The sequence below is a fragment of the Tachypleus tridentatus genome, chromosome 7 (genome assembly GCF_004210375.1).
Source record: "Tachypleus tridentatus isolate NWPU-2018 chromosome 7, ASM421037v1, whole genome shotgun sequence".
Taxonomy (NCBI): domain Eukaryota; kingdom Metazoa; phylum Arthropoda; class Merostomata; order Xiphosura; family Limulidae; genus Tachypleus; species Tachypleus tridentatus.
The window spans coordinates 180,951,866-180,977,044 of record NC_134831.1 but is presented as its reverse complement, the minus strand read 5'-3'; the positions used below and the strand labels follow the sequence as shown (position 1 = coordinate 180,977,044).

The 25,179-nt window shown below is 35.2% G+C and overlaps 1 protein-coding gene across 1 annotated transcript; it reads right to left on the bottom strand.

Annotated features, from left to right (window-relative positions):
- Positions 1-10,704: 10,704 nt before the first annotated feature.
- On the bottom strand, positions 10,705-17,929 carry LOC143257389 (uncharacterized). Its single transcript, XM_076515979.1, has 3 exons — positions 16,121-17,929; positions 14,005-14,230; positions 10,705-13,235 (listed from the first exon to the last, which is right to left on the bottom strand). The coding sequence occupies exons 1-3, from the start codon at positions 16,668-16,670 to the stop codon at positions 13,064-13,066; spliced, it is 948 nt and encodes a 315-aa protein (XP_076372094.1). The 5' UTR covers positions 16,671-17,929; the 3' UTR covers positions 10,705-13,063.
- Positions 17,930-25,179: the final 7,250 nt, after the last annotated feature.

Genomic DNA, 25,179 nt, shown 5'->3' with positions numbered 1-25,179 from the left:
CTGTTGTCTTCAGAAACTCCACACTCATCATCTCTTCGTAACTGAAATGACCAACTTCTTTGTCTACGAATCGTAGTCTAACGTCCGATAAGGCTATCCGATGACAGGAAAATGTTTCGATGAATTAGGGGAAAACAGTATAATCTAATGGGAAATTGGGTAGTGGACTGAAAATTAACTAAGTTTGTAGATAGCAAATACGATTATCGCTATAATCAAGCACTTCTGCTTCGAAAGTATGTGGAAAATCTAGCAAGATTCTAATGTGTTATTACACGCCAAAACGTTCAGTATTTCAAATTCATTTACTGACAGTCCTTCCGAATCACCATTCGAGAAAAATCTTAAAAACAAACAAACAATTTTTTTTGTCACTTTGTCTTTATATATAGGTACATACACATATATTTAAGTTCTTTATATATCACAGTTATATAGAGTACATCTTAATATATCGGGTCACACGTTATGCTAGAGCCATTTTTTTTCTTTTAGGCTATACACAAATTTGGAACAATGTGATTGGCTAATAACGTTTTAAGGAATTTTATAATGCTTTGAACATTGGAGGATTAAATATTGCTGAGGATATACTAACTTAAGCCTAACGTTAAGTTGACATTAAAAACAAACCTTAACATTTTCGAAGAAATTAGAACTTGGCTTCATAACAAACACTAAAATGAAATAAATATATATATTCTGTGTCCGTAAAACAGACGAACAATCCATGAGTTGAGAGTCAGTTGTATACACAGGTCACATACCATCACACTGCGATGTGTCAAACAAAGTTACTGGTTACTAACCATGATGAAAAGAACAAATAACAGCAATTTTGTAACCAGAAAAGAAAAGGAGAAGACGAATAAAACAGAAATTTTGTAATCAGAAAAGAAAAGGAGAAGACGAAATAAAACAGAAGTTTTGTAACCAGAAAAGAAAAGGAGAAGACGAAATAAAACAGAAGTTTTGTAACCAGAAAAGAAAAGGCGAAGACGAAATAAAACAGAAGTTTCGTAACCAGAAAAGAAAAGGAGAAGACGAAATAAAACAAAAGTTTTGTAACCAGAAAAGAAAAGGAGAAGACGAAATAAAACAGAAGTTTTGTAACCAAAATAAAATAAAAAAGTAAAAAATAAAACAGAATTTTGTTTTGTAATCGAAATAAAGGAAGAAAAGTAGAAATAAAAGACGAGTGTTTGTGACCGGAATAAAAAAGGAAAATAAGAAACAAAACATATTTATTATTCCTCTAGTAATTAAAATAAATGGCATGTTTTGTACATTTGTTTCATTTAAAGTGTCTTGGGTTAATGCCACACAAAAATACGTAAAATGAATCTGAAAAACTCTAGCGAAGAAATAAAAAACAAAATTCTGATATGACTTATGATGTCTCAAAATCAGAGCAAATAAAGTAACTTGATATCATTTGTTTCGTAGCCCGACATGGACAGATAGATGTCTAGGGCACTCGATTCCTACTCTGAGGGTCGCGGGTTTGAATCCACCTCCCACCAAACATGCTCGTCCTTTCAGTCGTGAGGGCGTTATGATGTTACGGTCAATCCAACTATTCGTTGGTAAAAGGGCAGTCCAGAAGTAGGCGGTGGATGGTGGTGACTAGCTGCATCATCTCTAGTCTTACACTGCTAAATTAAAGACGCCTAACGCAGTTAGCTATGGTGTAGCTTTGCGCGAAATTCAAAACGAACAAACAATTTTCTGTTCACATAAAACTACTTATTGCTAGTTTTTGTAGTTTTTGTTGTCTTTCAAAATTTCTAGTATATAATAAAGGGATTTAGACATTTCGATAAAAATTTAGAAAAACGACCTTTACACTCAAGATAAATTTCAAGAAATATCAAGTAGTTATGTATATTAGCCCTAAAGAAGCCACAAAGGCGAAACTATAGCTTAAATAAATATATGTTGTTTTATGTTTACCTGGAGTCGTTTGTTTCTTTTTCGTAATTTCTTATCAAATAGCTTACAAATTGTTACGATCTGTTTAACGTGAGATAGCTCAACATGTATTAAACATTTACTGAGGAATTGATTTTATATCGTCAACTACAACACGTAAAAGCCCGTAACACGTTAACGTGAAGTTCTGTGGTCAATGTAATACATTACACCCATAATCATGTTAACACTAAATATATATGTATAGAAATAATTAAACCTAAGATAATGTATTACAAGCTACTAACCTGTAGACTTAGAAGTAAAGTAACAATATTTAAAACGCCTTCATCATTTTTTGTTTGTTTGTTTGTTGTTGTTTTATAAAATTACTCCAACAAAAAAAAAAACTTGATATTCGGATAAGCGATTTTAAGAAAAATATATTATTAACACATTTCTGGCACTTTTTAAAATTATTTTGAAAATAACTTTCCATTGCGCTTCATTTATGCTGTTTTCTTTTTTCTTTTTTTTCTGCTGCGCGAGGGTGGTCTTTATAATGTAATTTCCCGTGAAGCGCCATCTATATTGCCAGTTTTAATACAGATCAACGCCACCTGCTTCAGTACAATACCTCCTGAGAATTTATGCGTACTGTATTATTTCCTTTCTTACTTCATGCCAGCGTGTAATTGAGTTATTTGGTTTTAATTAAAAAAAGGAAAAACGTTCTTTAGGAAGGTGTGCAGTTTATCACAGTAATGGACACCTACGTAGGTTATTATTTATGATAATACGAGTAAGGGCGATTCATTCATCCGTTAAACCGCCAGATGTCTCAAGCTTCATGGTAATGCCCGCGAAAAAAATTAAAAAATCGAAATTCAAGGAAAACGTCGAGAATTATCACCCAGCTTGGCCCTCGGTGGCTTAGTGGCTTAGAATGTTAAAAATCAGGGTTCGATCCATGCTTTCTGAAAAAACTAGAATACATCATTTTGTTCGCTGTTCAGCACAAAGATAGATACACAATGATCTATCCATATTGTGTTTCGGTATCGAAACCTGGTATATAGAGTAACAACCTTTAAGATCTATTGCTGAGCCACTGGATGCGTGCGTTAGTTGTATTTATTGTCGTGGTATGTTTGCATGTTCTACGTTAATTTCTGTACACTGAATTCAAAAAGGATATCCATGTTATCCATCACGAACAGATTTTTCATACAACGTCATAAGTGAGTGATTTTTATTGAAATTGGACCACATTTTGTTAGGTTTAATCTGTTGAAAACCACTGGCTGTAGATTTCTCTCTACCAATCGAGACGTGAGAGTTTTATCGATGGTGCTAGAACCCAAACACAATTGGCCCGGATGGCCAGGTAAGTTAAGTCGTTCGACTCGTAATCTGAGGGTTGCGGGTTTGATTCCTCGTCGCGCCACACATGCTCGTCCTTTCAGCCGTTGGGGCGTTATAATGTGACGGTCAATCCCACTAGTTGTTGGTAAAAGAGTAGCCCAAGAGTTGACGGTGGATGGTGATGACTAACTGCCTTCCCTCTAGTCTTACACTGCTAAATTAAGGTGGGCTAGCGCAGATACCCCTTGTATAGCTTTGCGCGAAAATTCAAAACAGACATAATTATAACAAATATTGGCCTGGCATGACCAAGCATGTTAAGGCGTGCGACTCGTAATCTGAGGGTCGCGGGTTCGCATCCAGGTTGCGCCAAACATGCTCGCCCTTTCAGCCGTGGGGGCGTTATAATGTGATCGTCAATCCCACTATTCGTTGGTAAAAGAGTAGCCCAAGAGTTGGCGATGGGTGGTGATGACTAGCTGCCTTCCCTCTAGTCTTACACTGCTAAATTAGGGACGGCTAACGCAGATAGCCCTCGAGTAGCTTTGTGAGAAATTCCAAAAAAAAACAAAAATATAACAAATGTTAATTGTGGTAAACGAAATAATAATTTTATTTAACTAATATTTGTTGTTTTTTTTTTTTCTGCTTGTAAAATAATCTTTATACAATAGAAAAACATTATTTTCGAAATCTACGTAGCTGAACTGTGAAAATAATAAAACGAAAACAACTTTTATGAGGTTTAAATTCGCAGGCCCGTGTTATTGTACATGTTATATAGTAACGAAGAAAGTTTGATTTGGTTTGTTTCGAACTTCGTGCAAAGCTACGCGAGGGCTATCTGTGCTTGCCGTCTCTAATTTTGCAGTGTAAGACTAGACAGAAGGCAGCTAGTCACCACCACCCACCGCCAACTCTTGGGTTACCAACGAATAGCGGGATTGTCTGTCACATTATAACGCTCCCACGGCTGAAAGGGCGAATATGTTTGGTGCGACGGGGATTCGAATCCGCGACCCTCGGATTACGAGTCCAGTGACAGGGCCCACGAGGAAAAGAGCCGATTGATCAGGAAGGTTACCTTAACTCTTGTTTCTCTCTCGTGCGGTGAAGTATGAACAATTATGATAGAACATATATATGCTCATTCTTGTTTGAATGTTAGTGTACGTGCAAACAGAAAATATTATTATTCGCCCTTTTAAGTTGCCCTTTTAAGTTAACGTTAGTACTTTAACAGTAAAATTTAAATGATTCGGTTTCTGTTTGATTTTCAAATCCAGAACAAATATAAGTACATTCTATAAGTTTCATCTTTCACATCTAGTTTAGAGATAGACACAAGGTTAAACAGTTTTCTGTTCGCAGAGACACGAACGTGTTCAACCACTTACGATGCTCAGACTCAGACACGTAGTCAGCTACGTCATACGAAAAACATGGAAGAGGATCATTTGTGTAATCAACGACTTATAGAAAAGGATTATTAATAAGACCAGGTACCTCTTATACACAAATAGAAAAGGATCAGAACCAACTACCTCATATACACAAATAGAAAAGGATCAGAACCAACTACCTCATATACACAAATATAAAAGGATCAGAACCAGCTACCTCATATACACAAATATAAAAGGATCAGAACCAACTACCTCATATACACAAATAAAAAAGTATCAGAACCAACTACCTCATATACACAAATAGAAAAGGATCATAACCACCTACCTCTTATACACAAATAGAAAAGGATCAGAACCAACTACCTCATATACACAAATAGAAAAGTATCAGAACCAACTACCTCATATACACAAATAGAAAAGGATCAGAACCAACTACCTCATATACACAAATAGAAAAGGATCAGAACCAACTACCTCATATACACAAATAGAAAAGGATCAGAACCAGCTACCTCTTATACACAAATAGAAAAGGATCAGAACCAGCTACCTCTTATACACAAATAGAAAAGGATCAGAACCAGCTACCTCTTATACACAAATAGAAAAGGATCAGAACCAACTACCTCTTATACACAAATAGAAAAGGATCAGAACCAACTACCTCATATACACAAATAGAAAAGGATCAGAACCAACTACCTCATATACACAAATAGAAAAGGATCAGAACCAACTACCTCATATACACAAATAGAAAAGGATCAGAACCAGCTACCTCTTATACACAAATAGAAAAGGATCAGAACCAACTACCTCATATACACAAATAGAAAAAAATCAGAACCAACTACCTCATATACACAAATAGAAAAGGATCAGAACCAACTACCTCTTATACACAAATAGAAAAGGATCAGAACCAACTACCTCTTATACACAAATAGAAAAGGATCAGAACCAACTACCTCATATACACAAATAGAAAAAAATCAGAACCAACTACCTCATATACACAAATAGAAAAGGATCAGAACCAACTACCTCATATACACAAATAGAAAAAAATCAGAACCAACTACCTCATATACACAAATAGAAAAGGATCAGAACCAACTACCTCTTATACACAAATAGAAAAGGATCAGAACCAACTACCTCATATACACAAATAGAAAAGGATCAAAACCAACTACCTCATATACACAAATAGAAAGGGATCAGAACCAACTACCTCATATACACAAATAGAAAAGGATCAGAACCAACTACCTCATATACACAAATAGAAAAGGATCAGAACCAACTACCTCTTATACACAAATAGAAAAGTATCAGAACCAACTACCTCATATACACAAATAGAAAAGGATCAGAACCAACTATCTCTTATACACAAATAGAAAAGGATCAGAACCAACTACCTCATATACACAAATAGAAAAGGATCAGAACCAACTACCTCTTATACACAAATAGAAAAGTATCAGAACCAACTACCTCATATACACAAATAGAAAAGGATCAGAACCAACTACCTCATATACACAAATAGAAAAGGATCAGAACCAACTACCTCATATACACAAATAGAAAAGGATCAGAACCAACTATCTCTTATACACAAATGGAAAAGGATCGTTAATAGAACCAGATATTTCTTACACATAAGTATAATATAATCGCTAATAGAACCAACCACTTCTTAAACACAAACGGAAAAGAATCGCGAACAGAATCAGTTACGTCTAGCAGACAAATGTAAAAGGACCAGTCTTACAATATATTAATAGCACTATGCATGTGTATGTAGTTATATGTGAATATGTATTGATAAAGTTATCTACTGATAGTAATATAGAAGAGAATTAGTAGCAAGGCACGTCACTAACAATTGAGGTAACTAGAACTGAAATAATAAAATCACTAAGGGGTTATATATATATATATAATAGAAATAGCAACATGGAAGAGAACCAGTAACATGATAAGTCACTAATGACCTTGATACATAAAAGAGAACCAGTAACATGATAAGTCACTAACGACTTAGATACATAGAAGAGAACCAGTAACATGGCATGTCACTAATGACCTTGATACATAAAAGAGAATCAGTAACATGGCACGTCACTAATGACCTTGATACATAAAAGAGAACTAGTAACATGATAAGTCACTAACGACTTAGATACCTAGAAGAGAACCAGTAACATGGCAAGTCACTAATGACCTTGATACATAAAAGAGAACCAGTAACATGGCACGTCACTAATGACCTTGATACATAAAAGAGAATCAGTAACATGGCACGTCACTAATGACCTTGATACATAAAAGAGAATCAGTAACATGGCACGTCACTAAGGGCTTATATTTATCGCACGCATTTACTCCTAACGCTCCTGGGCCCGGCATAGCTAGGTGGATAAGGCACTTGACTTGTAATCTGAGAGTCGGGGGCTAATTCAAACATGCTCTCCATTTCAGTCGTGGGGTGTTTCAATGTGACAGTCAATCTCACTATTCGTTGATAAAAGAGTAGCCCAAGAGTTGGTGATTGGTAATGATGATTAGCTGTCTACACTCTAGTCTTACATTTTAAAGTTAGGGACGGCTAGCGCAGATAGCCCTGAAACCAAACCAAACCCTAATTCTCCTAAATATCCTACAGTAACATGGATCACAACAAGCTAGTTGGATATCCAACATCACACGACACTAGTTTACGGTGTAAACTTTCATACTGTTTAAAACTGACGTTTGGGGTTTGCACGCTATTGAAGGTGTCTGTAATGTCCTCTAGAGCAAAGATGAAACACTGAGATCCAGTTGAACATTCAGTTGGAACCTAAGAATAAATGACACAATTTGAAACTTTTCAGAAGATATAGTTTGAGGTAATTAATATAATTTATATGTCGTTTTCCCTTCGGTTTTTTTTTTTTTTGCCTGGACACAGAAGCTTTCGAAACGTTGTCCTCTACACTTTTGTTTCTACAGTCAGTAGTTCCGTCCATTCAGATAAGTTTTGTTACAAATAAACATTGTTAAAATTTAACAGGGAATCCTGAAGTCCTTTATCTATTTTTCGTTATTTTTATAACGCGTGTTTAACGTACTCTCTGTAGTATTTCGAGAAAACATTTTGATCCTATCCACACATTAAAAACAGGTTTCGATACATAGGGTACACACAGCACAGACAGCCAGCTCAAACAAAATTCTCGACTTTCGATACCTATGGTACACACAGCACAGACAGCCAGCTCAAACAAAATTCTCGACTTTCGGTTTCTTTTTGCTTAATAAAAAAATCAAACGAAACTGCGAGGTTACTACAACAGAATAATGGTTGACAATTGATCACTTGTCTTCATTGACGTGAACAGTACAAGAAATTAATTTAACGAAGGATAAATAAATTAGCATTTAATAGCTAATTAAAAAACACCGACAGAGACCGCCAGCAGTGCAGTCGTTGTGAGAAGGTTCAAGAGATTTGTAATGATAAACAGTTTTTATTCTTTTTCTTAGAGCTAGGCCTACTGTAATATAAAAAAACGTGCCTAAATAGATATATCTTAATTATCTGTAAAAATTAAAAACTATCAAACAGAATAGTACCACTGATATATTGGTTTCATTTTTTTTATCTGCGTCACATCCATTAACATTTTCTTTCAGCTTATATGCTGCTATCTGGTGATGATAACTGTTATTATTGGCACAGCATTATCATGTATAGTTCTTTTATCTTCCTGAAGACGAAGAAAAATGAACAATTCGAAAGCGTTAGAGTTTTGGGTTTTGTTTGAAAACCGTTACAACCTTTTCGTATGTGATCCTGTGTGCTAACATCTTAATTAAAACGTGTAATTAGTTTCGAGTGTTAATTTATAAAATATGTACGTACCGTTTCTAGTTGTTTTGTTTTTAATACATTGTGACTTGCTAACACATTAGGATAAAAGTGTATATAATTCTCATTTTCTTCAATTTTGATAAACGTATTACTTAATACTAAATTAATTGTTTCTCAACGTGAGTTAAAACACTTCCCAACTATTCTTGATGACGAGAAACCCACTTGAAATAAAAAAAAATGTATCTCAGAACGGCTGGTATGGATATTAACACTTTTACTGATATGGAGAGAACAACGTTTCTATCTTCCTACGTCATCTTCAGGTTAGGAAAAAAACTTCCCAATTATATGTATCGTTCTAAATGCTCGAAACAGGCGTCATCTGGCGTCAATGATGAATTTATTGTATAATATCTAAGATGTTAATCGTGTCAGAAGGGGGTTAACTATTCTCTAATAGTTTTTGGAAATAAAGTTGAAAAAAAAACGGCTTTTACTCTCCGGATAATATTTTAATTTTTCTTTTTTATTTCTATTAACGTTTCTCCTTTGCGGTTTCACTAGGACGAGTAGAACCAAAACAGTTCGTTAGTACTTTTCCATATTTTTTACTTTTCGGAAAGAATCCAAATTATTTTATTTATAATAACTGGTTATTTTCTATAATCTAACTTATAGTTTGCCCCCTAATGGCACAGCGGTATGTCTGCGGACTCACACCGTTTTGATATCTATGGGGGGCAAAGCACAGATAGTCCATTGTGTAGCTTTGTGCTGAATTCTAAACAAACAAAGAAATCTTATAGTTTCATACAAATTCTCCCTATACAGAGGGTTGGGTAAGTTATGTTAAAACGATTTGAATACGTATGTTTAAAGTCAAATGACAACCACAGCCGATACAAAGTTGCGGTGGAACAGCCTGTATCAAAACTACATGTGCACTCTTTGACCTTCCGTGTTCACGAGAAACCCACTTGAAGTAAAAGTGTATCTCAAGCCGGCTTTTTGGGTCATCTTCAGGTTAACGTTGTTCTCTATTTTAATAAAAACTTTGATGTCCATACCAGCCATCTTGAGATACACTGTTTGACCTGTTACTGACAGTATATTGTCGAATAAAATTTATGATTTTTTGGGAAAGTATGCAACAGTTCTTTACGAGGCAACCTATCAAAGTATTAGCACAGTGATATCGTAATATCATTCTTTTTTTTTTATCAAAGGTTTATTTATTACTTATCAGTGCAGTCATATTATTTTCAAATTTCGAACATTTACGAGACAAGAACATCACTTGAATATACTGACATATTCTTCTATACAGTGCAGGCCATAAGAAACCTCACTAAATGGTTTTTAAATGACAAACGTCTACTTGTTTGCTTAAGGTCTAGTTTTGCTCGTATCAAACGAAGATTGCCCGGCATGGCCAGGAGTTTAAGGCACTTGACTCGTAATCAGAGGGTTGCAGTTCGAATGTACGTCACATCAAACGGTAAATCCCACTGTTTGCTGGTAAAAGAGTAGCCCAAGAGTTTGCGGTGGGTAGTGATGACTAGCTGACTTCCCTCTAGTCTTACACTGTTAAATTAGGGACAGCTAGAGTGGATAGCTCTAGTGTAGCTTTGCGCGAAATTCAAAATAAACCAAACCAAACCAATCGAACGAACGACCTATGGAGTATTATAATGAATTCCGCTTTCGTGTTTGGCAGACATTTTCAAAGCACAAACTCGCTTAATACTGCCATCTCGTGATTAATTATCACACTTATGACGTTGTCTCGCGTGAAATCTTACAAAAATGTATCTGTGTATCAATAGAAATGTGTTTATAAAATACGTACATCTGTTATTTCTGCTCGAGATCTTACAGACACGAACATTTCAATACTTTTATATAAATAAAACAAAATTTAATTAATTATTCTGTTTTTTTTTGTACGGTTATATAATCCTATATTGAATATAGATGGCGCAAAAACAACTAAACAAAATAAAGTCAAATATTAGATAAAATTAAAAATAAAACCTTCCCCTCGGTGGGCTGAGCAGATAGCCCTTTGTAGCTTTGCTATAAGAAAAACACAATTAAAAATAAAACCTTACAACAGGATTATTTGAAGATGACAAAAAATGGATGGGCTAAGACCTTAAAGTAATTTATTTTATTAACTTTATTGCTAGAAATTCAATTTGTTAGGCAAATTATGAAATACAAGTTATCTGACGGACAAGTAGAAAGTTTACACACTTAAGAGCTAAAATTCGGGGTTCGATTCCACGCATTGAACACAGTAGATAGCACATTGTGGCTTTGCTACAAAGCAAACACACAGAGAGAAGGTCAAACAGAGATTAATGAAAAAACACTTCAAAATATTCGGAAATTAGAAACTCAGTGAGTGATTTTTTGTTTTCTTAACGTGTCGCGAACGCTAGAAAACCGTCAAAGTGGACAGTTGCCTGTTAAGTTGACGATGGGGAAAAATTTTGGTCAACTCCCGAATGTCTTCTTCAATTAAAACGTTCCAGGATTTTGATTTCAGGGTCCAAATGCACGATTTGCGATATCTTGTTCAAAATGTTCTGCAGTTTCAGCTCTTAGGGTGTTATAGTTGTAATAGTCAGTCCCATTATTCTGATTAGAGTAACCGTATAGGTAGCAGGTGATGTTGAATAATCCCCTTTAATCTGGTTTGCAGTTATACATTAGAAGTGGCTATGGCTAAACTCCACTACGATGGACACGATCGGTCCTTCAAACTGTTATTAGCGAGACAAAACAGACAAATGAACGTCTCTGTACTTATGTCTATAAGCGCGTTAAGGCGTGCGACTCGTAATCTGAGGGTCGCGGGTTCGCATCCCCATCGCGCCAAACATGCTCGCCCTCCCAGCCGTGGGGGCGTTATAAAGTTACGGTCAATCCCACTATTCGTTGGTAAAAGAGTAGCCCAAGAGTTGGCGGTGGGTGGTGATGACCAGCTGCCTTCCCTCTAGTCTTACACTGCTAAATTAGGGACGGCTAGCACAGATAGCCCTCGAGTAGCTTTATGCGAATTTCTAAAACAAACAAACAAGACATCAACACAAAACATAAAATATATTGGTGGAATATACTTTCTATCTGCATATTCTGGTTTTTCGGTAACGTTTGAAATGAATAGAAACAAAACGTTATATATATTTTTTTAATTACTGAATATCATGCTGTCACTTGAAACAGATAATATGTACTTTTACAATTTAGTGTTTTGATAAAATAGACTCCAAATTTTAATTGTATAATACCTCTTTGAATAATGAATCTATTTACTGGGTCATAGATCACTACGAATTAGTGACAGAACTACCATGAGAAGATCAGGCTTTTTATCTCTATATATTTATACGTATATAATATTTTTTCCATGTCACATAAAAAACCGCCGTTAGTGCCAAACAGTCCAGAGCACAGTATAAATTCAGAAATATATATTTAGAGACCTTGAACGCAGCATGATGTAGAAATATAACTGAACGCTGTATAACTTTATTAAATTACAAGTAAACGCCGAGTACAGCATAACTGTTTAAGAATGCATTTGAGCCCTAAGCCTAACAAAGCTTAAAACCAGCACACAAATCCTGAGTTTACAAATCATTTAGCACATATATTGAATTAATACGGATGTTACAGGTGTCACTAGTAGATAACACATTGCCGAGCAGAAACGTAATCTCTTTGCTAAATCTGGAACGTTTCTAATTCATCTCTTGGTGCAATGAAACGTCATTGGATCAGGAATAATTATGGTATTACGATACAGCATTATTATCTTTGTTGAGTCACGAGCCATTCAGTAAACGAACTGGATAATTTAACGTTTCGGACGGTTTCTGAATTACTTTCCGTAATTTTGGCGATAAAATAGAAACCATCTACTTAGAAATGAAAAGTGAAACATTACTAGATGCGTGGAACCTGTGTTCTATGAGTGTTAACACTGCCACCTATTTGGGTCTAGTTAGTTAACTTTCTAATATTCAATAAGAAAACCTACAAGTAGTGTCATGGCAAATTACAGTGGTGAAAAAGTTAAAGGGAAGCATGAATACACTAGGAAAACCGCAGTCAGTAAATCATACCTCCAGCAGAAGTCCTATTAATTTTAAAGCTTTCTATTTTCAACAACAGATGGCGTTTCAAAAATTAGATAAAGATTTATATAAATATATATTTATTTATTTAAATTCATTGTTTCCTGTTTTAGTTATGGAACATATGTAAATTGTTTTTATTTATTGGAATCAAAGCTATCGACGCTTAGAACTAGTTTATTAATCTTTGGGAATCAGCATACTTTTGCAATAGAAAGGTAATGGCCAACGAAACGATTGATGAAACTATATAATTTGATTCAACCTCGGAAGCGTAATAGAATGACGTCATCGATTTTATCCGCGAACTCATCAACAAGTGCAACAGCGAAACGGTTGGTTCGACGGTAAGGAGAAGACATTCATCCCCAACCGTGCTGCAGGAAAGGCGTTGAGATTAGATCAGTGGCATCTCTGAACAGGTTCAAGTAAGATAAATCATGACAATGATGATGTGGTTGTTGTACGCACATAAACATAACCCTGTTATTTTCCACCTGTCGTCCTGCTTCGTAGTACTCTTCTGTTTGTCTCCTGAAAGAAAAGGTTTGCATAATATTGTATAGGGAGTGGTTGTATAAATTAGGCTTAATTTTTTTGTGTGTATATTAAATTATCTCCAAGTTACAAAATAACGTACAGCCACCAAACGTCAGGGAATTTAATTAGTGCCCTCTATCTTAATATTGAAACATTTATACACTGAGAAAAAATAAATAAATATATCATTAAATATATCATTGTAAAAATAATCATATTTTAAGTTTTTATTATTTCAGAAGAAAAGTAAAATTATAACCACCACGAAAAAATAAAATATCTTTACTAAACCTAAACGTATTTATTGTATGTAACTGAGTTAGGAAAGAATGTAATTTTCAAAATTTATTTGAAATTAAAACAGTTCTATCTGACAGTTTTATTACAATAATTTTACAAACCTGAGTAAAAAAATACGTAATTTTATTAAGTAACCTATTTGAGGTGAAAAATTGTAATTACTTTTACTATTGAATTAATCTCGAACATTCATCAGATGAATTTTGAAAAATGTATTTAAACAAAAGTACTTAATATAATTGTCAGAGGGCAGCACAATACAATTTTGTCGCAATTGAATAGGTATGTTCTTAGCACAAATAACACCGACCAATCATCAAACAGCAAATAATGTCGTCTAAAATTAAAATGATATCCGCTAATGTAGTAATATAGAATTTATCCATGTTTGATATTTCAAGGTTATTTTATCTCTTTTTTTTACGAATAATTCAATAACAAGATCGTTAGACTTAAACCTAACCTCCATTTGGTCCTTCGGTTTTGGAACCACGTTTTGACTTGAGTGCCTGTCATTTTCAATTGTTTAGCTAGGAAACTTCTCTCGCTAGGTGGTAGATACTTATACTTTTGAAACCATTTCTCGAGCTCACAGATTTGTAGACGAGTAAACGAAGTCCTAGGTTTTTTTCGTTTTGAAGACGTTCTGCTTTTGTAGGGATGACGAATTCTCCGGACAAAATGTGGCGCTATGAAAAGATAAATAACAAATATATCAACTAATGAAAAAAATAATTCAAATGATAAACAAAAATGTTACCTCATATATTTTATTCTTAAAACTAAATATCAGTGTTAAGTATTTACGATAAACGAAAAGTAGCGACAGAAAATCGAATTAATTTCTTTTCGGCTTAGTATTTCGAATTAATTTATTTTAGGCTTAGCATTCTCGCTAGAACAAGTTATGCGCTCGATGTGCTCGAATTTTAACAATATACAAGCTTAGTCTTAACATTCAAATTATTAATTCGATACTTTTCACTACGGGATTCTATGTTATTAAGATACCCAAGTAACAAACAAACAAAGGTATCAGATATTCTAATTACCACGTACAACGTTTAAAAATAGTAATATTTATTCCGTATTCCACTCAGAAATTGATACGAACAGTAAATATTAAGGCGGACGTTGCGCGTTTAATTCTTGATTGAAAACATTTTTGTGTTTGTTTCAACTCTTTGAACAAAAGCTACATGCGTTTAGTCGTCCCTTAGTTTTAAAGCGAACGGCATAGTTGTTCCACTAATATTGTGGATACGAGGGCTCGTGGTTTATAAATCGTTGCCACAAACAATGTGCAGTGTGATGGTTTTATTAACTATTTGGTCACACAGAGTAGCCCAAGCGTTGGAGGTAGTTGCCACTGAATGTCAGATTTCCCCGTCTTCTATCACTTTCAAATCAGGCCGGCATAGCCAGCATAGACGCTCGACTCGCAACCTAAGGGGCGCAGGTTCGAATCTCACTCACACCAAACATGCTCGCCCTTTCAGCCGTAGAGGCGTTATAATGTGACAGTCAATCCCTCTATTCGTTAGTAAAAGAATAGCCTAAGAGTTGGCGGTTGGTAGTGATAACTGCCTGTCTGCCTCCCCTCTAGTCTTACACTGCTAAATTAGAGACGACTAGCGCAGATAACCCTCACATAGCCTTACACGAAATTCAAAACAAGCCAAAATGCGTTAAAAAACAAGGAGTAACGGTATGATCAGATATATAAAACAAGGAGTAACGGTATGATCAGATATATAAAACAAGGAGTAACGGTATGATCAGATATATAAAACAAGGAGTAACGGTATGATCAGATATATAAAACAAGGAGTAACGGTATGATCAGATATATAAAACAAGGAGTAACGGTATGATCAGATATATAAAACAAGGAGTAACGGTATGATCAGATATATAAAACAAGGAGTAACGGTATGATCAGATATATTCTATTTGTTTGTTGAATTTTGCGTAGAGCTACATCGAGGGCTTTCTGTACCATCTCTCCCAAACTATAAAGTGCTTGAACTACAGGTAAAACAGCTAGTAAGCACCACCCATCTCCAATTCTTGAGTAACTCTAATCAAATAGTAAAGTTTGACCGTTATTCTTATAACAAACCAACGGCCCCAAAATGCGCAACAGTAAACACTGGGCCTCGAATAAGGATCATATTTTAAAATAAATATTTAAAAAAAAAACCCACAGTAAATATCAGTCTGATGACGTCTACATATTTCAGTTCCCCAAGCCCATTTTGGTTCAGAGATAAGTCTGAGAGCTTATAACGCTAAAACTCGGGTTTCAACACGGGCAACCCGTTATATAGCTTTGTGTTAAGTAACAAACACATACCCACATGCGAGTAAGCAAAACAAAATTACACACGACAATGTAAAGAAAACAACGAAACTAAACACTTGATAACCATTGTTGTTTTGAAATTTAAAAAAATATGATTTTTAAACCTTAATTACACCATAATTTTTTTCTGCAGCAAAAATTACCACTTGGTGTTTATTGACTATCATTGGATTATTCTTTCTTTAAATGTATAAATATAGTTAGGTTTTCTCACCATATGAATGAGTCTTGTCATGTGAATCGGTAACCGCTTCTGTTAGTCCGGTAGGAACTATCCAGGGACACACCTGTGACACACACGAGAAGGGATTCTGTGTTAGAGAAGCTGCCTTTGGATTGGGCAGAAGCTCGTGGTGAGGAATAAATGTGAGTGGAACGTGACGGTCAAGAAGACCAGTGGGTGGATATGTTTGGGAAATAGCAGTGATGGGGTCAAGACTGGACAACGTGTAATCTCGTCGTTGGAGGATGCCGGAACATTTTGTTAAGCTAACACGCTCACAAAGTAAGCAATAAGCGTCACCAGAGGTCACTAGCTCCAGAAACTTTCCGCAGCCTTTACAATAATTGTGAACTAGTTCCCTGCCGGCCGCGTCGTCCCTTAACAAACGTTTAATGCTGAAAGATAGTCTAGGACTGTTCGGCTTCTGGTCAGTGGCGGAAGACTGAACGTCCAACAGCATGCTTGGCCCAATGATTTGTGACGTACTTTCCCTAATCGCATCGTTGTTTGTTTCAGTGTGATCATTTTCAAGCCACTGCATGGTCGCCAAACCGATTTGAGTCAACAAAAACGAGGTTGTAGTCACGTAAATAAGAAATGTCAAAAACTTTTTTTTTACGGGGGGTGAGTGGGTGGATTGTGTCCTACTTTCACTATTGAAAAATCCCTGGGTTTCAGAAAATGTTTGAATTCTAAGATCCAACAACAAGTCAACTCGGTCAAGTACCTAAACCAGTTTCTGTCAGAAGAGCGGAAGTTTGACCTAATAGAGAAACTGGAAATATTGAATTGACTAATGACAATATTAGAATTGTCCTGAATGGGCTACACGTTAAAAACTCATGAATTCACGATGGTTTCCATTACAAGTTCTACAGAAATTCATCAGTTCATTCTTGCAGGAATAAATTTCTCAAACTATCGACATCTACAGAGTGGAAACTTCCGAGCTCACATCCATCAAGCCACGGAACAGTTTATGACAAGGTGAGAGGAGACGCAAGGTTTCTGTTTTGTTTTTCTAGATTCGGAGGAGGATGTTGTATTCCAGTGCTCTTTACATACGATCGAATTCCAATGGTGACCTTCACCTCTGTAACCGGCAGAAACAAACTGTGTAAAATGTTGAGATTCGATGCGAACTCTCACTCGCCAGATTCAACCGAATTTCCCGACGTGTACTGGCTGATTGACAACGATTTGGTTCAGCAACGTGACAAAGTCACGTCAGTGGGCAATTAGGAAGAAAACCACGCCCTTTCTTTTACGTGGTACCTGTTTCTTTTTTTTTTTTCTTTTCAGGATGGGCTGGACGTTTGAGTTCCCTTTGTTATCGTGAATGGTCACGTACGTCATAAAACTTGAAATAAAGGTTTTGTTGCTGGCATGACGTAATGTCACGTTCCAACTGAATGGGACGTATGAACGCACGTATGGTCTTTTCAATATCGATGTAACTTGTACTTACGAACGCCTGCACTTATCTATAGGGTGGCCCGTAAGTCCCTACCCATCCATATGTTGTAATAAACAACGTTATAATATTAATGATGAATTGAAGGCAGCTGTTATCGCTGCATTTGGAACAATAACCCTTGCTATGTTGAGGAAAATGTCTCACAGAACATAGCGTCGCATAATATTATGCAGCGAGAATGAGGGACAGAACACAGATACACTGGATACATAAGATATATGGATGGGTAGAGACTTACGGGCCTCCCTGTAGTAAGATCTTGAAACACGCTTGTTCTGTGACGTGAGCTTTCCTTCTTCATGGTTACTTTGTGTTCTAGTAGTACGTTGATAGAGAACAGCCAACGTTACCATCATTAACATGGAGAGTTGAATCACTTTTGACATTTACTGAAAATATATGTTTCAAAGGCAGATAATTTTAAGTAACACTACTCTTGAATTATAAGTAAAAGGTCAAGATGCTGATCTTTCCACTTAAATCAAAATATTAAAGGCCACTATCGCAAATAACTTTTGCTCTTAGAAATAAAAGTTATTTTTCCAAATATCTTACACTCTATAAGTAGAGGTCGAAGGTCAGCATTTCAAACATGCTACTTTAAGTCCAAGGCTAACACCGGAAGTGTTTCTATTCAACACACAAGTGTCAGTTTTAAAAATAACAAACAGAAAAAAAAACCTTATTGAGCCAAGGTCAACAGAGCTTAGAACAGAGGTTAAAGGTCAACACCCAAACTCAGCCGCTTTCAGCCTTGTGAGTAAAGATTAATGTACTACAAATCCCTCTTCTCTAAATCAAAGGTCAAAGGTCAATGGATAAAACAAAAGCTTACTACTCAGGAATAAAAATATACAACCATTTGGTAAAAACAACAAAAACTTAGGACACGAATTTGCAAACGTGCGTTATATACGTTAACTTTAATGGTAAACAGACTTCGAACGCTTCTATTAATTTCACATACACATAGGTGGCGTGCATATCGACCTAGCGCCATCCTGATTGTTATACTTTTATATTTTCTATCATTACTGTTAAACTTAGGTTTAATACATTCCATATTTTTGTTGGAAACAAACCACTATTCCTTCTCTAATATTCGTCTTTCCATTAAAACGTGACTAACGAAATCTCTAAATCCGTTTATGAAACAAAGACGTTGGTAAAAAATAAGGCTGAGAACTGACCAATAATTAAGAACTAGAACTTGTGGAACCTTTGAGGAAAACTCAAGAACAACAAAATAACACCTAATCTGGTTATATTAAACATTTGAAAAATGTTTATTATACAGGGTAACAGCTGATCTGACTATATGAAACATTTAAAAACTGTTTATTATAGGGGATAACAGCTGATCTGGTTATATTAAACATTTGAAAACTGGTTATTATGGGAGGTGTCAACTGATCTTGTGATGTGAAACATTTGAAAACTGGGTATTTTAGAATGTGGAAGCTAATCTGACTCTATGAAACGTTTGAAAACTGGTTATTATAGGGGATAACTACTGCTATGGCTGTATGAAACATTTGAAAACTGGTTATTATAGGAGGTGTCAGCTGATTTCGCGATATAAAACATTTGAAAACTGGTTATTATAGAACGTGAAAGCTAGTCTGACTGTATGAAACATTCGAAAACTGGTTGTTATAGGAGGTGACAGCTGATCTGGTTATATTAAACATTTGAAAACTGGTTATTATAGGAGGTGACAGCTGATCTGGTCATATTAAACATTTGAAACTGGTTAATATAAGACATGAAAGCTGATTTGACTATATAAAATGTTTGAAAACTGGTTATTATAGGGGATAACAGCTGATCTGGCTTTATGAAACATTTTAAGACTACATATTATAGGACCTGAAAACTGATTTGACTACATGAAACGTTTGAAAACCGGTAAAACACCTTAATACAAGGTTTTCATATTATTAGAATAGTGCAACTGATAGAGTTTGTTAACATGCTGGTGAACATGCGTTTGTAGAAAATAGTTTTACAAAACTTGTAGTTATTAAGTTTGAAACTCTCTCTTCTTAACGAGTTAGGAAGTATTCTTTATCAGGATGTTATTAACACACTTTTATGAATAACATTCATACCAAGAAAAATGATTAAAATAATAAATATTTTTAGAAAAGTATCACGGGTTTAAACCGGAGTAATCAAGGGTTTATGAGGACTTTTAAAGACAAATAAATATATATATTCATGCGCACAGGAACGTGCGCGAACACGATATCTAAAGTTATTTCTTAACTCTTAGTAAAAGTTGTAAACGTTAGTAAACACCCTGGCGGTACAGAAACCTCGTCAATGTACTTAAAGGTGTAGCACAAACAATCTTCGTGGGTGTCAAACGAAAATGAAACTTAAAACCCTCAGCGTGATATACTTCGCGTTCTGTCGTCAGTTTGCTAGTGTTGATAGGATGGGTGAGAACAGCAGTTGCTGCGTATGCCTGTCGTAGTAAAAACATAACGTTCTGGGCTTTAACTGTCCAATGACAAGGCTAGAACACACACGTGCTAGTGTCCACGAGACATTAGACTAGTTTTCGCATCATCCTTCTAAACAGCGTTTTTCGCACTCTGGAATTGACTGCATTCTGAAAGCTGTTATTTATGTTCTCAGCTGTAAACAAACTCTGTCGACACAATAACCAAAGCGTTTAAGTTTCATGATGACTGCACTGAAAAACCTTTTTTTCTTCCATATTACTTGTTGATGACAAAATTCAAGAACCTTGGATTACTTTAATTACAATTGTAGCTCACTTAACACCTATATTTTTTGTGTGGTGTTTTTTTGTTAACAAGCAAAACCAACCGGACGTTAGGACCGTTGTAAAAATGTCCACATCTTAACTTTGTTAAGTGTCTCAGAAAGTTAATTCAATACTAGAGTTTTGTCGAGGGGGACCTTTCTACGACTTCATCTTATATTTGGGGATTTTCCTCCACGACGTTCAATATATGTATTTCATATTCTCTTTCTCTGTGTCATCTGGGGTCCGTGAAAAAGTGCGTCGGGTGTTGGAAACTGTTTAATATATCGATCTGTTTAACTCTTGTTACGACACTCATTCGTCAGTACGTCTCTCCTCATCGTTCAAAGAAAAGGCCCGGTATGGCCAGGCGGTTAAGGCGTTCGACTCGTAATTTGAGGGTCGAGGGTCCGAATCCCCGTCACACCAAACATGCTCGCGTTATATGTTGACAATAAATCCCACTATTCATTGATAAAAGAGTAGCCCAAGAGTTGGTGGTGGGTGGTGATGACTAGCTGCCTTCTCTCTAGTCTTACACTGCTAAATTAGGGACGGCTAATGCAGATAACTCTCGTGTAGCTTTGCGTGAAATTCAAAACACAAACAAACAAAATTCAAAGAAAATGGTGCTTTTGCGCAAGCTATTGGATATTCCTGAAAGGGGTATTGTTATTTGATCAACAGTATTTTAACATTTTTAACTGCAAGGGGACACATCACACAGTTTGAAAAACGCTTACTCGTACATAATTAATTGTATTTTAACATTTTTAACTGCAAGGGGACACATCACACAGTTTGAAAAACGCTTACTCGTACATAATTAATTGTATTTTAACATTTTAACTACAAGGGACACATCACACAGTTTGAAAAACGCTTACTTGTATTTTAACATACATAATTAATTGTATTTTAACATTTTAACTGCAAGGGGACACATCACACAGTTTGAAAAACGCTTACTCGTACATAATTAATTGTATTTTAACATTTTAACTGCAAGGGGACACATCACACAGTTTGAAAAACGCTTACTCGTACATAATTAATTGTATTTTAACATTTTAACTGCAAGGGGACACATCCACAGTTTGAAAATCACTCGTACATAATTAATTGTATTTTAACATTTTTAACTGCAAGGGACACATCACACAGTTTGAAAAACTTACTCGTACATAATTAATTGTATTTTAACATTTTAACTGCAAGGGGACACTTCACACAGTTTGAAAAACACTCGTACATAATTAATTGTATTTTAACATTTTAACTGCAAGGGGACACATCACACAGTTTGAAAAACGCTTACTCGTACATAATTAATTGTATTTTAACATTTATAACTGCAAGGGGACACATCCCACAGTTTGAAAAACACTTACTCGTACATAATTAATTGTATTTTAACATTTTAACTGCAAGGGGACACATCCCACAGTTTGAAAAACGCTTACTCGTACATAATTAATTGTATTTTAACATTTTGAAAACGCTTAACTGCAAGGGGACACATCCCACAGTTTGAAAAACGCTTACTCGTACATAATTAATTGTATTTTAACATTTTTAACTGCAAGGGGACACATCCCACAGTTTGAAAAACGCTTACTCGTACATAATTAATTGTATTTTAACATTTTAACTGCAAGGGGACACATCCCACAGTTTGAAAAATTAATTGTATTTTAACATTTATTACTCGTTTGAAAAACATAATTAATAATTAATTGTATTTTTTTAACTGCAAGGGGACACATCCCACAGTTTGAAAAACGCTTACATAATTTTTTTAACTGCAAGGGACACATCATCACACTGTTTGAAAATTTTTAACTGCTTACTCGTATATAATTAATTGACACGTGTCACAAAACGTTTGGTCTGTAGCTCGCAAGTTAAGTTTAAATACACCCTATCGTGTAATTCATACAAAACCTGTCTCATGTAATGAATTATGATAATAAGAAATGACAGCAGGTGCAACTGCGTCCAAACCCAAAAAGTGCAACGAAACGCTAGTAGGTGCAATTGAAACGTCTTAAATTATACTGTCTTACTTGTCAACGCATTGTGACGAAATATTAAACTTCGAGTCCCCGCCACACCAAACATGCCCGCCCTCTTAGCCGTGGGGGCGTTATAAATCCCACTATTCGTTGGTAAAAGAGTGGCTCAAGAGTTGGCGGTAAAACTAGCTGTTTTACTTCTAGTTTTAAATTGCTAAATTACAGACGGCTAGCGCAAGTAGTCCTCGTGTAGCTTCGCACGAAATTCAAAACAAACCAAACAAAAATTAAACACAGGTTTATTTCAGATGCTGCTAGTTCTAACACAGGTGTTTAATACAACTTACAGTTCACTTTTCCTGCTTGAAGTGTTTCACTGGAAAGCATACAGAGCTTGTGATGCTAGAATTCTGGGTTCGATCATTTCATTTTACTATTTGAAAAGTCCAGTTGGCAAGCTTACAGATATTATGACACTAGCATTCGAAATCCGATCATTTTATTTTGTTATTTGAAAAGAGCCAGCGACAAGACTGCAGAGTTGATGACGCTAGAATTTGGGGCTCGACTGGCGAGGAATGCATAGCTCATTACTCATATTTGGATTCAAAACAACCAGACCATTTGTTTTAAATGTGGGTACGTAACTAAGACGCACCCTAAATGTTTGTTTCCATAGATGATTCATCACACTCGAGTAAATTTGATATACAGACCTAATGAAGAATATTAAATACCTAAAGGTCTTAGACCACCAAAGAAGTTTATAGTCGTGCTTCCAATGAACTTTGAAATATAACACAGAATTGAACGGCCTTTTTATTAGCTGTCCCGAATTTCTTTAAAAGCTCTTAACTTTGACATAAAAATCCAAACGAATCCTGTGTTTGCTTAAAAAGGTGAAAGAAAAAAGACCAAAAAGGCAATTTTTTGTTTTTATTCTAAGTCTTTCATGACTGTATTTTTTGTTTAAAGTTTAAAGTTGTTTAATGGTCGAAATTAACGTTGGCTGTTAACGTAGAGTGTCGTGTATTTATATAATAATTTTATCTTATGGATTTGAAGGTGGTCCTATTGGAAAACTACATGAAAAAAAAATGTAAGCATCGTGTTTCCTAACAGTATTCACGTCTCATTATCTCTGTAATCTTGGATGTAGTGTGGAATCAAACTCAATGGTGGCTTGGTAAACGAGATGTTTTTCTTCACTGTGTAACACCATCTTCCTCAATGGACTGATACAAACATGAATACATAACTTTGTTGTTAAAATGTATCTACATATAACTGTTACTTTTGGAACTTGAGTTTAAAAATATGCTCTAAGATAGACAAAGATAAAGCTATAGATAAATACGGAGATAAAGATATGTAGACAGACAGAAAGATAGAAAAATAGTCACGCACGTAGATAAACATATGGAAAGATAGTCAGACAAATAGATAAACATAAAGAAAGTTAAACAGATGAGTAAACATGAGAAAAGATAGTTAAAGAGATTGATCAAGATGTTAATAGAGAGTCACGTAGATAAAACTAATGTATTCGCAATTGATAGACAGGTAGAAAGACAGAAACAGATAGATAGACAGAATGACAGTCATAGTTAATTAAACATCTAAATAGACAGTCAGATAAAAATGGACAGATAGACAGATGGATGGATCGATAGAAGTCCTGGGATCGTGTGTTATTTAAACTTATCTCAACAACGTTCCAAATCTGAGCCATAAATACGAAGTTTTTCTAACACTTGGTTTAAATATATCTACGATGTACAATCACAAATGATTTCCACTCCAAAACACGCAGATATCAATGGAGATTAAAAAACAAGCAAATTTCTAAGAACCTTAAGAGTAAGCAATGTGCAAAAGGGGTTAGAAATCTCACGGGCTCACAATACACAAATTACAAAGTGGTCTTCAAAGCATTTTGGTGGTGGCGCTGTCCTTATTCGAGAAAGACGTAACCAACTGCAGGACTTGCCTTTAGGGGCAACGATAAATCTATGGATTTGAAAGCACTGAAGTTCGGGATTCGATTCCTCTCAGCGGAGGTAACAGATAGCTTTCTTCTAAAAAAAAATAAACAACATCCCACATCATCACCAGCTCCGATAGGACAGCGGTAAGTCTTAAGACTTAAACCTAATGCTCCGAATAACAAAGAAACAAAATAGATTGCCAGTAGTTATGAAATGTTGGTGTAATTATTTAGAAATCTGCTTTTGTTTATGTCTTTTGGAATATTGAAGTGCAACATGATAGTCCTGCTGTCTTTCGCAGTTTTCCCTCTAGTGAAGAAAGGACTACCTTTCGAAAGTGCTTTAGTTATAGGTTATCTTATTTTTGTCTTTTGTAGAAGAACACATGTTCTGAAATCAACCACTTCTAGAGGGTTTGACACAGTTTACCAAATAAAGTATAAATATTAAATCAAAATCCTATTACTTGTACACTAATCATACAGATCTCTTAGCCTTATCGATTTTGACAGTTTGGTACAGATATTTGTCGGTTAACTGGAGTTCATTACCAGTTTAATAGATTAATTTGTTCTACTTTTACTGGGGTTAATTACCAGATCAACAGAATAATTTCTTGTACTTTTATGGGGGTTAATTACCAGTTTAACAGATTAATTTCTTGTACTTTTACTAGGGTTAATTACCAGTTTAACGGATTAATTTATTGTGATCTAACGTTCCACTGTAGATATGTTATAACTATAACAGTAAATATAGTCATTTTATTAAAAGTAACCGTGATGTTTTTATTG